The following is a 14,578-nucleotide window of genomic DNA, read 5'->3' on the forward strand; positions in this document are numbered from 1 at the left end:
CTCTAAATGAGCTTGCATTCTTGGTAATCCATATCTAGAGAATGAAAACCAGTATTCCTTAAATAGTGATTGACATCACTAAGTATGAGGTATTGCTGTGCTAAGTTTGGAGAAGACAGTGCTGTCATTATCTGAGCATTGTCCATCTCCTGCACTTTGCCCTAGGATGGTCCAGCTGTCGTTCTTACTTCTGTCAAGAAGAAAGTGAAGAATGTGGGCATCTTCTTAAAGGTGAGAAAGCACAGGGAAATGGTCATACATGTTTGCAGTCCACTTTAAGTTTTGGTCTATTGTCTGTTCAAAAATAGAAATTTATTTTTAAATAGCAATACAAAAGGGGATCCCCTTCTTTCTCCTCCCCAAATTACCTGTACAAACTTTATAAAAAATAATTATAAAACTAGTCAGTTTTGTTCAATTCAGTGAGAATATTGGACTTAAAAGACAAAACTCTTCAAGATCCATGAGATTGTATTGAATTAAGTCACAATTCTCACTCCAGGATTATAGCATTGATAGTGACACTCTACTTCAGTTTGACCAGTTTTGTGGAGCTAGGCAGATCTGAATATTATTTACTGAGTGTTTGGCCATATAACTAGAAATTTCTTGTGATTAGGTGCTACACGTTTACTTAGTCACATAAATAAGTAAAACATTTTTGCTAAAGATCTTAAGCAGATTATATTTGTCCAGGGCATAGGAAGAGGAATAAGGTATGTAAGTTTAGGAGTTATTTTGTTTAAAGATGTTCTGATGTGGGAAAACTCAATTTTCATTTGCCTATGTGTGTTTCTTCTTCACTGCAGAATGAGGATGAAGAGGAAGAGGAAGAAGAGAAAGATGAGGCTGAGGACCTTTTGGGACGAGGTTCGAGAGCAGCTTTACTCACAGAAAGAACACGAGTAGGTCCCCTGGTTTGTAAATTATTCACATCTTTTGCTCATAGCTGTTTTACATGTTTTAGTAACTTGTCTTTGTTCCTCCCCTTAGAATGAGATGACTGCGGAGGAGAAGAGGAGAGCACATCAAAAGGAATTGGCCACACAACTCAATGAGGAAGCCAAAAGGCGACTGACAGAGCAGAAAGGAGAACAGCAGATTCAGAAGTAAGAGGATTGCCAGTGACTGTGAAGGGATTGAGTCCTAAGACTTCTGAAGTCTGTTGTTCACATTTATTGTTCCCATCCTAGAGCTCGGAAATCTAATGTGTCCTACAAGAACCCATCTCTGATGCCTAAGGAGCTACATATCCGTGAAATGAAGATTTACATTGATAAAAAATATGAGACCGTAATAATGCCTGTGTTTGGCATCGCAACACCCTTCCATATTGCCACAATCAAGGTAATTGACTACCATATTCTAGGCCAGGTTTTATCTAAAGTTCTTTACAGACCATTGTCTCTGCTCTTCATAAGTATGTTGTTTCACTTTATCCTTCTTCTTTGTAGCCCCATCTTCTTTCATGCACTTTTCCAGTCTTATTCATTATCTGCTTTATACTCCTATTATTCTTTATTTCCCTCCCCATTTTTGCTTTCTAAAAAAAAATGTTTCAGATTAACCTATTTCGCAATAGATATGTCTACCTGGTTTTTCCTAGGACTTCAGGAAAAGTTTTTCACCTGTGTTTGTGTTAAACATTGAGGATTTAATTCACTCTCAATATAATAAGCTCCATAGTGATAAATATTGGATCTTCTACACATAGAAACAAAGAGGGCTGGAGAAAAATGTTACTTAAAGTGGACTATCAGAATCAGACTTTTCTGATTGGGGAGGTAAATTTAGGTAAGGTATGATCTCTGCCCTCAGAATTGATTCAGAGTTTAGTAGTAGAATATGACAAGGCTAAAAATGTAGTTTTGTCATGTTGTGAAGAACTCTAAATGTGAAGTTGAATTTGAACTTTAATTCTGTAGAACATAGGAAATCTTTAAAGGTATTACCAGCTCTATGCCTAAGGAAGACTAGTTTGGCAGTGATGTAAATGATCAATTGAAGGGCAGAGTGATTAGAGTCTGAAAATTTGTTGGGAGACTACTGCAGTAGTCTAGGTGGGTGGTGTGGGTGACATGGGCAGAAATAGTAATCATCAGAGGAATAGGGTTTTGGAGAATCAGTTAGTTCCTTATAACAAGAAGATCGATTGGGAATGATATCAATATGTATAATCCTCGTTCTCAAGGAGACCAAGGCTGTGGAATCTCTTGAGCTCAGTAGGTCCTAGCTGCATTGAGCTAAACCCGTCAGATTTCTGCACTAAATATGGCACCAGTGTGATGACCTTCTGGGATCTGAGGCCACCAAGATTCTAAAGATGGGCAAACCTGTCCACATCACAAACTGCACAGATCAAGACACCTGTGCCTGTTAGTAGTAGGATTAGGGCTGTGGGTGTAATTCTAGCCTAGTGTGATATAGGGAGATAGCTTCCAAAAAAGAAAAAAGACCCTTGGTTCTCAAATGCTTTTTCGATAATATATAAGGTATGGTAAGCTTTAAAGGCTTCAGAGAGTATTTGGGACCACTAAATTAGCTAAGTTCAGAGAGTTCATCACCAGCTCTTGCTAATGATATATTGAGTGAAGAGGGTGTAGTGCACAACTCATGAAAAAATCTTCTGAGGCAAAGAGGGATTATGGTCTGAATGTCTGGAAGAAGTTCTCAGAGTGACAAATCACAGATCTTTTGGTATGTTATGGAGTTTAAGGTACTAGCAAGACATACAGGTGAAGATGGTCTCTGGGCAGCTAGAAATGTGAATTTAAGGTTCGGGGAGAGTGGTCAGAACCCAGAGATTTGGGATTCATCCATGTAAAAGTAATCATTGAAAACAAGGAAGTAAACGACATTCCTAAAGGAGAGATACTCCTGTGTAGAGAGAAAATAACCAGAGCCTGCAGTATTGAGTAGAACCCACGTTAAGCATCTGATAAGGGACAGAGTACCCATAAGAGATTTTTTTAAATAGTACATTAGTGAAGTAAAAGAGCCAGAAGAAGAGATAACTAACCGTAGTAGACACTGAAGTGAAGTAAAGGAGGATGGAAACTGAAGAAATGGCAGGATTTTAAGATTATTAGTGATCTGTGGAAGACATTTTTTTAAACTGGTTGAACCAAAAGCCAGATTACAAGGGTATTGAGAAAGTAGATAATGAGCATACACAGCTTTTTCAAGAAATTTGACTTGAAAAGGAAAGACAGGGTAACATCTAGATGAGAAAGAAATCTTTTCTGTGTGTTTTTTTGTCTTCCCTTTCTTTGAATAGAACATCAGTATGTCTGTGGAAGGAGACTACACCTACCTGCGAATCAACTTCTATTGCCCCGGCAGTGCTCTGGGCAGAAACGAAGGCAATATTTTTCCCAATCCAGAGGCTACGTTTGTCAAGGAAATGTGAGTTCCCAGACACCACTTATCCCAAAATTCCTGCTGGCCAAAGTTGATCCCTCTATCCTGAGTTCCTCTTTGTCTGGGAAACTCACAATGTCTCCTGCAGGATTCATTTAGGGTCATTTATATGGTGTTCCTGGCAAAAGGCAGACATGTAGTCAGTGTAGTTTTAAACTCTACCCACTAAAGAGAAGTTAAATCCCAAATCCCTTCTCCAACTAAATTGGTGGCTACCATGATGGATTGTTTCCTTGAATGAGATATGATGGGTTAAATTTGGAGTGTTGGATCTGGTTTCAAGATGAAAAGTTAATTACATCTTCTCTTTGATTAGATTAACCCTTCACAGATCCGTTCCTTTTGAAGAGCAAAAGAAATCTGTAGTATGATCTTTTTCATCATCCTCTCGCTCTTCGGTGTGGTCCCTTTCTCCTCTTGAGACATTAAGCTAAACGTAAAGGTTCTGAGGTCAGTAACACCAGCCCAGTGTCACTATAACAATTCCTCCTCTAACATTTGTTTTCCCTTCTACCATAGTACATATCGAGCTTCAAATATGAAGGCACCTGGAGAACAGTCCGTACCATCTTTAAATCTTCAGAATGCCTTTCGAATTATAAAAGAAGTTCAAAAGCGTTATAAGACTCGGGAAGCAGAAGAAAAAGAAAAGGAGGTGAGCCTTGGGGACACTTGACTGGGGCCTGAACATATGCATAGAAAAAGGACACACAGATTACTTGATAGGGACATTTGGGGACATAATTACATTCCCATTCAATCTGTTTTTTCAGGGCATTGTGAAACAAGACTCACTGGTTATCAATCTTAACCGGAGTAATCCCAAGCTGAAGGATCTGTACATCCGACCCAACATTGCCCAAAAGAGAATGCAAGGCTCCCTGGAAGCTCATGTCAATGGTAAGGATTCTTCTGAATCACTGGCAGGTGTAGAAAAGCTGAGAAGTACAATGAAAGGGAAGTGTTGTGGTGTTTACATAATTTATAATATACTACAGAGAGGAAAAAGCCGTTTCTTTCCTTTCCAGTTTTTCTGAAGCACTGTATTGTTCCACTTTGCTTAATAGTGTTGTTAGGCACTCACTCTTTATTTCATCCAGGTTTCCGTTTCACATCAGTTCGAGGAGACAAAGTGGATATTCTCTACAACAACATTAAGCACGCCTTATTCCAACCTTGTGATGGGGAAATGATCATTGTCCTGCACTTTCACCTCAAGGTATACTCCAGGGGGAGGGGAGAAGAGAAGGGTCTGGAAGGGTCTTTGTTTCTCTGGTATCTGACTACTCTAGAGCTCCTTTTTCCCCCCCTCTTTCCATCTCTCTTCAACTTTTGCACAGCATATCCAGCTCCCCCAAGACCTATTCCTCTTATATGCCTTCATGGTCCCCACTAGAAATTCATTCCATTAGATTGGTCAAATATTGTTCTTTATTCACAAAAATGAATTGCGTGTAATACTTTCAGAGTCATTTAGTCCTCTCAATAGGCATGATGTGAAAGCATCTTAATAAGACCAGTGCTGCTTCCATTATAGAGATGGTTATTTTTCCAACCCTGTATATTGTCTTTTTGGCTGTTGTGTAGTCTGAGCCTCCCAACTTCTGCTTTATGTTTTCTGTTTCTTGCTGCCAGAATGCCATCATGTTTGGGAAAAAGCGTCACACTGATGTGCAGTTCTACACTGAAGTGGGAGAAATCACCACTGACTTGGGAAAACACCAGCATATGCATGACCGAGATGACCTGTATGCTGAGCAGGCCAGTAAAATTCTGGATCTGATTTGAGGGGAAGATAGACAGGATAAGATCTGAAGTCTTGGATTGCCAGTTTCTCGGAGTAATAAATTAATGACATTCTAAATCTTTTTGAAGTAGAACTCGGTGGCTAGCAAAAAGGCTGTACAAAATTGTAATCTCATGCACGTTTTACACAAGACAGTTTTCAGTGTGTTCTACCTGTGTCACATTTGAGCTTCACAACAGCTGTGAGATATTATTTCCATTTTACAAGTGAAGAGACAGGCTCAGAAATGGTAAGGGCTGGTAGGTACATTGTCACATAGCTAGGAAAATTTCAGAGGCAGGATTTGGGCCTGGCTCTTAAGTCTGGCCCTCTGTCCACTATATTATACAAACTGCTGTTTTATCAGTAAATCAATGGATAAAACACTAGTCCACATACTCTAATATTTTTCGTCATTGCCATTGTAACACTGAACAAACTGTAACTTCTTAGCATTTCATTTTCCCCCATAGCTCCAGAAATATCCAGAATATAAATAGCAAGCGCTGATGTTAAAGATACATATGATAATTATTTTGGAATAAAACATTATATTTAAAAGTCAAAGTGGTATCTTTTGTTATTGTTTTTCTTTTTGTACAGATGGAAAGAGAGATGAGGCACAAGCTGAAAACAGCCTTTAAAAACTTCATTGAGAAAGTTGAAGCCCTAACCAAGGAGGAGCTGGAGTTTGAAGTGCCTTTTAGGGACTTGGGGTAAAATATTTCTTATTAGCCTAGAGTCCTGCAGACTTTATTTCTAACCATAGGGATAGGAAAAAGTTGAAGACCCCCTCCATTAATATCACTTTGATCACTCTTACCCTTATGCTGTAATGGAAATAGCATTGGAATCAGAAAGTTTTGGTTCAAGAACCAGTTTTATTACTTATGCTTGGACCTTAGGCCAGTTACTTCACCTCTAGCTCTCTGTTTCCTCAATTTACAAATGAGGGGGATGGACTAGTTGTAGCTCTAAGGTCCTTTTCAGATTTCAACATTCTGTAATTCTTTAAACTTCCTTTGAATATGACATTTCACATGCAAAGGGAAGGAAACGGGGAGGTAGGTAGAACATAGATTGAAATGTATCTGGCACTGGAAGACGAGAATCCCCTGTGGGTATGATGGAACTTGAATTTGAGAATTTGGAATGGGAAGGAAAAGCATATCTATTATGGGATTAGCTCCTGCTGGCTTTGGCCTTCTGATCTTGCTCTGCACAGAGTGTGAATTTATTTTCTTACTTCTTTCCAGGTTTAATGGAGCCCCTTACAGAAGCACCTGCCTACTGCAGCCCACTAGTAGTGCACTGGTGAATGCTACAGAATGGGTGAATATCTCATTATTACTTAACATTTTTGCATGGAGAAGGAAACAGTTTTTAGTTGACTAGAAAGTGTTGAGAATTAGATCTTAATTTTTTTCACTCTAAACATCTCTATCAACATTTTCAATTAATTTGTTAATAATCAGCACATTGTATATAAGACATGAGAGCAGTTTTTATTTCACCTTCAACTTTTTTAATATTATAACTTTCTTCCCAAAGTGTTGACTTCCGTGCTATAAATTCTACTGAATTTTTTCTACCTGTGAGGGTACGTTTAATGCTGTGAAATTCATTTACAAGCCAGTTAACTTCATTTTACTCAACTGTAAAATAAAGGAGGCTCTTCTCTCAGGTCCCTCCCCACTCAAAAAGTCTTTGATTCTAGTAGGACCTCTTCATGTGTTTGAGCTATGGCAAAATAAGCAAGCTCTTTGTTATATTAAATAGGATTATTCAAGAATGGGGAAATGCTAATGGGTTTCCAGATATACCCAAAAGGTAATGGACCATTTCTGCTTCCCCAGCCACCTTTTGTGGTGACATTGGATGAAGTGGAGCTCATTCATTTTGAGCGGGTCCAGTTTCATCTGAAGAATTTTGATATGGTGATAGTCTACAAAGACTACAGCAAGAAAGTGACCATGATCAACGCCATCCCCGTGGCCTCTCTCGACCCCATCAAGGAGTGGTTGAAGTAAGTTAATCCAGAAGGAAGCTTTCTTCCATGGAACTTAGAATTCTGGGATTGTTGATACCAAGAATTGTATAGGTGGTATATAAAAAACTAGCGATGCTCCTAAGATCGGCCTGGCCCCTTTATGTTGAATGCTTAGCCATAGTCCATAGTATTGTTCTTTGCGAGTCAGCATCTACATTGTTATTTTTTAAATACTTCATACAAAATATCTTCAGAGTATTTCAGATTCTTATTACAAAGTGTTACGTTCCTTACTAGTTCTGTAAACTTGCTGAAGAAAGATTGAATAGAAAAAGCATATTGTTTTGATGACAAGTTGTCCGTACTTCAGCTAGGGGAAAGTTTCTCTAGTGGGACCACCTAGCAAAGAAGAACCATCCTTAGGAAGAGCTGGAAGGGTAATAGGAGTTGAATTTGCTTTGTAAATTACCTAAAGGAAGTGGTTATAGAATTTTGTCTGTGAGAAATGCTTTTGGAATCTAAGAACTGAACACTGGGAATAATTTGAATGTTATGTTTCATTGATATTTTCCTTATTTAACTGTCAGTTTCTAAAGATACCCTCCCCCACCACTACAAGTAGTAGAACTCTCCTCTGTCACAAAGTACAGTGAAGCAGCATTCATCTCTTAAAATGCCTTGTTCTGTGCCTGTAGTCCATGATGTCTCTGCTTTAGGAGCAACAGGGGTACTACCATTAGTTTCCCAAAATCATGACTGGTAACTGCATTGAGCAGAGAGCTAAAGACTTGTCGTGCTGCTTTCCTTCGTAATTTTGTGGTCATCATATAAATTGTCACACTTACTGTATCATACCAATCTTTCCAAGGGTCTCTGAATTCTTCATGTTACTCTTTCTTGAAGCACAGTATTATGTTACATTTCTGTACCATAATCTGTTCAGCCATTTCCCATTCATCCACTTTCTTTCCAGTTCTTTCCCACTACAAGTATATCACAAAAAGTGTTAATAGAAATGTTTATGTAAACATAGGTGTGTATACGTGTATTCTGTATGCATAGAACTTCTTACCTCATTGAGATATGTGCATAATGGTCATATCACTGAGTCAAAAGATAGTTTGGTAGCTTTTCTAGTATAATTTCAAATTATTTTCCAGATTTATTGAACTTGTTTCATGGCTTCAACAGTTGTGCATTAATATTGTGCCTCTCTTTCCGTAGGCCCTTCAACATTTATGTTTTCCTTTAATTATCTTTGCCTGATGTGTGTAAGGTGAAGCTTCAGTAATTTTAATTTGCATTGCTCTTAGTAATTTGGCACATTTTTTTCATGGTTGTTGGTGGGTTGCTTTTATCTCTGTATAGGTAACACTGATAATATTCTTGGGCAGTTTTTAAGTTAAAATCTTAGGACTGCTAGACCTTTTGTTTTCATTTTTTATTTTTCTTCCTTTTGTATTCCTCACTCACCCACTGTAATTGAAATTACTTCCCTTATAATCTGTTTCTATAGCAGTTTAGGAAAATACTTAGAATAATATTTACTAGGTGTTAGGTGAAGTTAGTAAAAATAAAAAGACATTCCTATCTTATGGAGCACATGTGTTTAATAAAGAGACATGGGGCCAAAGAAGGGATAAGTTCATTGGAGATAATGGCTAGACTGTCATTGCCCACATACTCCAGTTGGGAGACAGTGCATTGGCTGAAATTATCACCTGTGTAAACACAGAGACCCCCCCCACCCCCCCCCACCCCGAACAGGCCGTCATTGAGGCCAGGTGCTTTTCCCAAGGTATATCAATGGAAGAGGGAAAGTGGGAAAGGACTGAAGAAAACAAGTGAAGATAGGGTTGAGGAAAGAAAATCAAGTAAAGTAAGGTAAGTGCGGCACTGGGTAGGAAAAGGATCATTAGAAGTAACGTAGAAATTAATTTCCCAATTGATAAGTGGTCAAAGATTATGAGCAAATAGTTCTCTAATGAACTATTAATAACCATATGAAAATGCTTCAGATCACTAATAACAAGAGAAATGCAAATCAAAACAAAAAATCTGAGGTTTCACCTCACACCCAACACACTGACAAAGATGACAAAAGATGGAAATGATTGATTTGGGGGATGGGTGGGATGTGGAATGTTGCATATAATTTTCAGATTCTCTGATGTATTTAATGATATGAAAGTAAAAGATAGTAATAAAAATTCATTTTGAAAAAGTAACGTAGACAGATAAAAGAGAAACAGTTAAAAAGGAAAAATCTTAGCACTTAGAGGAGAGCTTCACAGTGAGGACTAGTACTCTAGCAGGGTTTTGCTATGTGAAGCCAGACTTTGGAGACACTTGGACATGGTTCAGTACCCTTATACAAGGAAGAAGTTTTCTTATGTTTAGGCAAATGCTACATGTATTTGGTCATGTTAGTGACTAAAGGAAGATGGTACTGGTCAGGAATATTGAGGACTTTGTGCAGTACTGGTTTTGATATTATATAACTCCCTTAGCTCTTGTGACCTGAAGTACACTGAAGGAGTACAGTCCCTCAATTGGACCAAAATCATGAAGACTATTGTGGATGATCCGGAGGGCTTTTTTGAACAAGGTGGTTGGTCTTTCTTGGAGCCTGAAGGTGAGGTATGTGAACTTAGGGTTTCAGGTCAGTGGCTGATGTGTACAAGGTTGCCCAGTACCTTTTGGATGGATGGGGGAATGGAGATTGACATATGAGCAAAAAAGACCAGCCCCACTTGAGAGGAGGAAGTCAGGAGAACAGTATCAAGTTTGGACCACTCTTCTCTAATCCACCTTACAGGTAAATCATTGATCAAATAATAGCACACACTTGTATAGCTGTAGAACAATTTGCCTAATTTTATTATCACAAGTATTGTCCCCATTTTTTGACATTTGAGAGAAACTGAACCTTAGAGAAATTGACTTGTTCAATGTATCACATTAGAACTGGGGCACAGACCCAAGTCCTTTGACTTCAAATCCATATTCTTTCCGCAGTTGTGTCCACTCTTGTTTGTTTTTCAAATCACAGGGATAAGCATATTCTTAATGAGTGTTTTTAGTCTTTGAAATAGATTTTGGTCTTCAGAGAATATTAGATACTCATAAGAAGTTGCTTTCTAAAAATCATCCTCCACACCACAATCAGTCTCCTTTCTCAGAACAGCCTATTTTCATTTTTTGTTTGCCTGAAGGAAAAAGAAACTGATCTGTTCAGAAATAAAGAAGTAGTAGGATATCTTTTCAATTTCTTAAGTATAGAAAGGCCACTATGCCTGTCAACCCTTGACTTGGTTAATAAAAGAGGTGGTGTTGAATCAGGTAATCGCTGAGATTCCTTTTAGCTTTAAGAATCTATGAATCTAAGCTTGGTCCAAACAGAACTATTTTATGTTGACTTTGGTGATCTTGGATAAGTGCCTTTATCTTTTGGCTTTACCTTTATCTCAATTTATTCATATAAAATGAAACTAGAACTACTGTTTTTAAAGGATTCACTAAATTATTGGTGGAAACTATCTTAAAAATATGAAATGCTTTCTTATCATGGTTTCTGCTATTCTGATATTAGGGGAGTGATGCTGAGGTAGGAGACTCAGAATCTGAGATTGAAGATGAAACTTTTAATCCTTCGGAGGATGAATATGAAGAGGAGGAGGAGGATAGTGATGAAGACTATTCCTCAGAAGCAGAGGAATCCGGTGTGTATTTTTAGGATCATCATTTGTCCTGGCTAAAGCAGATTCACTGGGTTTAAGTAGAACGCACTTCAGTCCCAGAGTCTAATAATAATCATTATTTCACATAATTTTATCTGTTCCCATCCAAATTCCATCTTGGAGGTATGTGTGCTGAAGTACTGTTTGATTATTTTGAGATAGGTCTCTAATTTCCAAGTCACAGGGCCTTTGCATGTGCATGTTAAAAAATTGTACCCACAGTCTTATACAACTCGTGAATTTGCTAATATAAGCTAACTTTATGACTCCCTACATCCCATTTACTCTCGAGTTACCAGCATACTCCCCATTCTTGTCCATTTGCCCACTCCAAGTCTAGCCCCTGTTGCCTGTCCTTGTAAAAATTATATTTATACCCAGGCCACTAGTATTTTATTCCACCTTAGCCTCACCTCTTGTTTTATCATCAGTTTTGTTATACTGTCTCCATCCTAGTTTTTAACTTCCCCTCCCTTTGTTTATCCCGCTTCTTTTCCCAGCCCAAGTCTGGGTTGCATCCCTGGCCCTGAGGTATGAAAATTTATGTGATTAAGTATTCAGAATTGAGAGGAAATGTCATATTTAAGGGGAATTAGAAAAGCACATAAAATAACAGAGGCAGGAGCCATAAGAATAAGAAGAATTTATTTTCCTTTGTCCTTCCTTCTAGCTTGATATCTTGGACTCTTGTCATCTTTAGTTCATCATGTCATCTCATTCTCTTCTTCGTGAACAGATCTAACTTTTATTAGATGTAACTTCTTAGGGAAAAAGGAAGCTACCTTTCCATATCTGTCCTGGTCCCTGAGTCCCCTAAACAATTGATTAAACCTGAATCTATTCTGTTACAGACTATTCCAAGGAGTCACTGGGCAGTGAAGAAGAAAGTGGAAAAGACTGGGATGAACTGGAGGAAGAAGCAAGAAAAGGTGAGCTGACAAAGGATGTGGGAGCACGTCATGTTGGGGTTACCTACTGAGCATGGCAGGTGAAGACTCATCTTACGCCAATGGTCTAGTTCGAATGAGCGTAGATGGAAGAAAATCTAGGTCTGTGCATAAGAATGTGCCTGGTTGGATTCTTTTCTACACATTCAAGCCTGTGACATGACCTAGGATTGTGGTCCAGATAATCAGATAGGAATTCTATGGCATTCCACCTCTGAAGTGAATCTTAAGATCTGGATAGTTGTAAAACACATCCAGAGGCTCAGTGCGATGTAATGAAGCAGACAACCTGCCAGAGACCTTTGTAACCAGAAACGTTCTTGCACCCAGATCTATCCTTGAAGCCAAACCTGAATTCATACTTCTAGCCCTAAGGAAGGTTTTTGTAAAGCATGCTGTTAGGCACCGAAATTGTGCCTTGATGGTCTTGGTGCTTTTTTCACCTAATTTCCAAGGGGTTGTGTCAGAGTTTGGAAAGTCGTACAGACAGTTCTTGCTTGAGGGTGGCAGGGAGCAGCCCAGTACCAAGGGTGTTCCATTACAGGCACCAAAGCCAGGAACTGAAGCGAGCACAGAGCAGGAGAGAACAGGGCCACACAGAGCCCCACGAGGGAGGGAGAGGCCTGCTGAGCAACCCCCTTACATTAAACAAGAATTGCTATATCTTGGCAGTGGGTTTATCAGGAACCTGAGGCTCTGATTGACAGTCACCTCTGTTTTCTTCTCAGCTGACCGTGAAAGCCGTTACGAAGAAGAGGAGGAACAAAGCCGGAGCATGAGCCGAAAAAGAAAGGGTTCTGTGCATAGCTCAGGCCGCAGCTCCAGCCGTGGCTCCAGACACAGCTCTGCACCCCCCAAGAAAAAGAGGAAGTAGAGTTGAACTTTCACCTTATAATCCCTTCTTCCTCCAGCCAACCCTTAAATATTTTACATGACATAGAAACTGTATTTTTCCCTTCGTTTTCTTTGACTTTTTGCCATTTGTGTTCATGGGTTTTGGGGCCATTTTGTATGGACCAATCTACTCAGTGAATTCCAGGGCCCACCAGCCTACATGTCCTGAGACCACGACGTACACCAATCAATGGCCCCACACAGATGCTAAGGGACAAGGTATTCTTGAAGAAGGCCAGAGGCATCAGCTATTAATATAGTTTCCTTCCTCTCTTTTTCTCTGTCATCCTCTGCCAGGAAGACCTTGTTGGCTTCTGATTATGATACCCATATGTAACCCATTTCCGAGGGGCTTGAGTTCTGAGCCACATGGATTCTGTGGCAGCTCAAAGGTATCCTTTTTATAGAGTGGCATAGGGCATTGCCTGCACCCTGGATCCTGACCAGCAGGCTCAATCTCTCCTCCTGTCCTCCCCTACTGCCATAATCCTTTCCCCCAGTTCTTGCAGTACTCAAGAAAAGGTTCTTTTGATGGCAATCAGCAGTTGCTAAAGGCTGTTATAACCCATAAGCTCCACGCAGCAACTTCAGTAATTGTCACTCTCCCTGCCTTCTTGACTCATGCAAGGTCTTCCTGCTGTCTCCAGAGATGAGACAAGCGGTGTTTCCCTGCCTCACCATCACATTTTTTCCACAAATTCATAAATGACAGAATGGGCAAGAGAAAATAATACTGCTTTTGTGTACGGACATTTCACCCAAGAAGAAATAGTAGTGCTTCACATTCAATTCCTAATGAAATCTTAAGGGCTTGTTTTGAAGCATCAGCAATTCTGAATGAAAAAAGTTGTTCAATATCCTAAAAGATCCTGTCAGGGAAAGTAAGGAAGGAGGGAAAGAAAGACAACATAGCCACTGGTCACTGTTCTTCATTTTTACTTGTCTTGCATTGTCCTGTATTTATCACAGTTTCTGTTGAACAGGTTTTTTTTGTTTGTTTAAATATTTGGGAGGGGGGGTTTGCTCGCCATTTCCCCTCCTAGTCCTCTGCACTCACCCGTCCCAGAACAGATCATTCTGTGTCCTGTGACTTTAGGAGAGAGAGAGAGGCTTTTTGTTTGTTTTTTTCTCCTTAGCAGTAGGACTTGATATTTTCAACTTTGGAAGAACTAAAAGATGAATAAAATGTGTTTTTTTGTAAGTTCACCTCTTGTGACAGTTCTTTTGTACAGTTCCCAAAGTAGCCTGAAAGAGTTATGAGCATATCTCAAGTCTGCATTCTCACCTAATGAAGTGCCAAGACCTTGCACTGCAGGAGCCACATTTGAACAGATAGTAAAGTCATTCTAAAGTTGGTACCAGACAAAGGTAATGAGTCTAGGCTTTCTCCATGATAGTGAGGAAGACACCAGATGGCACTAATTAAGCATATAGGGGTATAAATCTGTGGAATAGTAAAGCACTTTGTAAGCAGACTTTTACAACAGTCCCCTCAAAATGACCCTGTGATATACATATATATATTCAATTCTAAATAAGAGACCCCTTGCAAGCATCTGCTTTATCACAAATGCATGTCTTCACTCATCTCCTTGAAAATGGCCTGAAGTGCATCAGTTGCTTGAAGAGACACTTTCAGTTTTCCAATGGAGGTGGCTTTGTCCTGAGGGTTGATGACTATTGCAAGAGAGAAAACATGAAAAGAGCAGTTAGATTTTCTTCACCCTGTGCTGGGAGCCAAGGGTCAATGGTGGTGATTGGCAGCGAAATCGCCTCACAGGACAGGGGGCTTGGACCTATG

General features: G+C 39.4%; 2 protein-coding genes across 3 annotated transcripts in view; one reads left to right on the forward strand and one right to left on the reverse strand.

The window, feature by feature from the left end:
- SUPT16H (SPT16 homolog, facilitates chromatin remodeling subunit) overlaps positions 1 to 13,983 on the forward strand; it is a 30,136-nt gene extending 16,153 nt beyond the window's left edge. Inside the window, exons 11-26 of the mRNA XM_072624076.1 lie at positions 166 to 231; positions 810 to 905; positions 994 to 1,109; positions 1,194 to 1,347; positions 3,278 to 3,405; positions 3,940 to 4,075; positions 4,194 to 4,320; positions 4,521 to 4,639; positions 5,056 to 5,181; positions 5,810 to 5,922; positions 6,463 to 6,538; positions 7,063 to 7,232; positions 9,707 to 9,836; positions 10,789 to 10,918; positions 11,788 to 11,865; positions 12,612 to 13,983. Coding sequence (XP_072480177.1) covers positions 166 to 231; positions 810 to 905; positions 994 to 1,109; positions 1,194 to 1,347; positions 3,278 to 3,405; positions 3,940 to 4,075; positions 4,194 to 4,320; positions 4,521 to 4,639; positions 5,056 to 5,181; positions 5,810 to 5,922; positions 6,463 to 6,538; positions 7,063 to 7,232; positions 9,707 to 9,836; positions 10,789 to 10,918; positions 11,788 to 11,865; positions 12,612 to 12,757 — 1,911 coding nt within the window. The 3' untranslated portion in view covers positions 12,758 to 13,983. The remainder of the gene's footprint in view (positions 1 to 165; positions 232 to 809; positions 906 to 993; positions 1,110 to 1,193; positions 1,348 to 3,277; positions 3,406 to 3,939; positions 4,076 to 4,193; positions 4,321 to 4,520; positions 4,640 to 5,055; positions 5,182 to 5,809; positions 5,923 to 6,462; positions 6,539 to 7,062; positions 7,233 to 9,706; positions 9,837 to 10,788; positions 10,919 to 11,787; positions 11,866 to 12,611) is intronic.
- Positions 13,697 to 14,578, reverse strand: part of RPGRIP1 (RPGR interacting protein 1) — a 30,476-nt gene continuing 29,594 nt past the window's right edge. For both annotated transcript variants that reach the window (XM_072624078.1, XM_072624079.1), the window contains exon 13: positions 13,697 to 14,454. In XM_072624078.1, coding sequence (XP_072480179.1) covers positions 14,342 to 14,454 — 113 coding nt within the window. In that variant the 3' untranslated portion in view covers positions 13,697 to 14,341. The remainder of the gene's footprint in view (positions 14,455 to 14,578) is intronic.

This window comes from Notamacropus eugenii, chromosome 7 (assembly GCF_028372415.1).
Source record: "Notamacropus eugenii isolate mMacEug1 chromosome 7, mMacEug1.pri_v2, whole genome shotgun sequence".
In the NCBI taxonomy this organism is placed as follows: Eukaryota; Metazoa; Chordata; class Mammalia; order Diprotodontia; family Macropodidae; genus Notamacropus; species Notamacropus eugenii.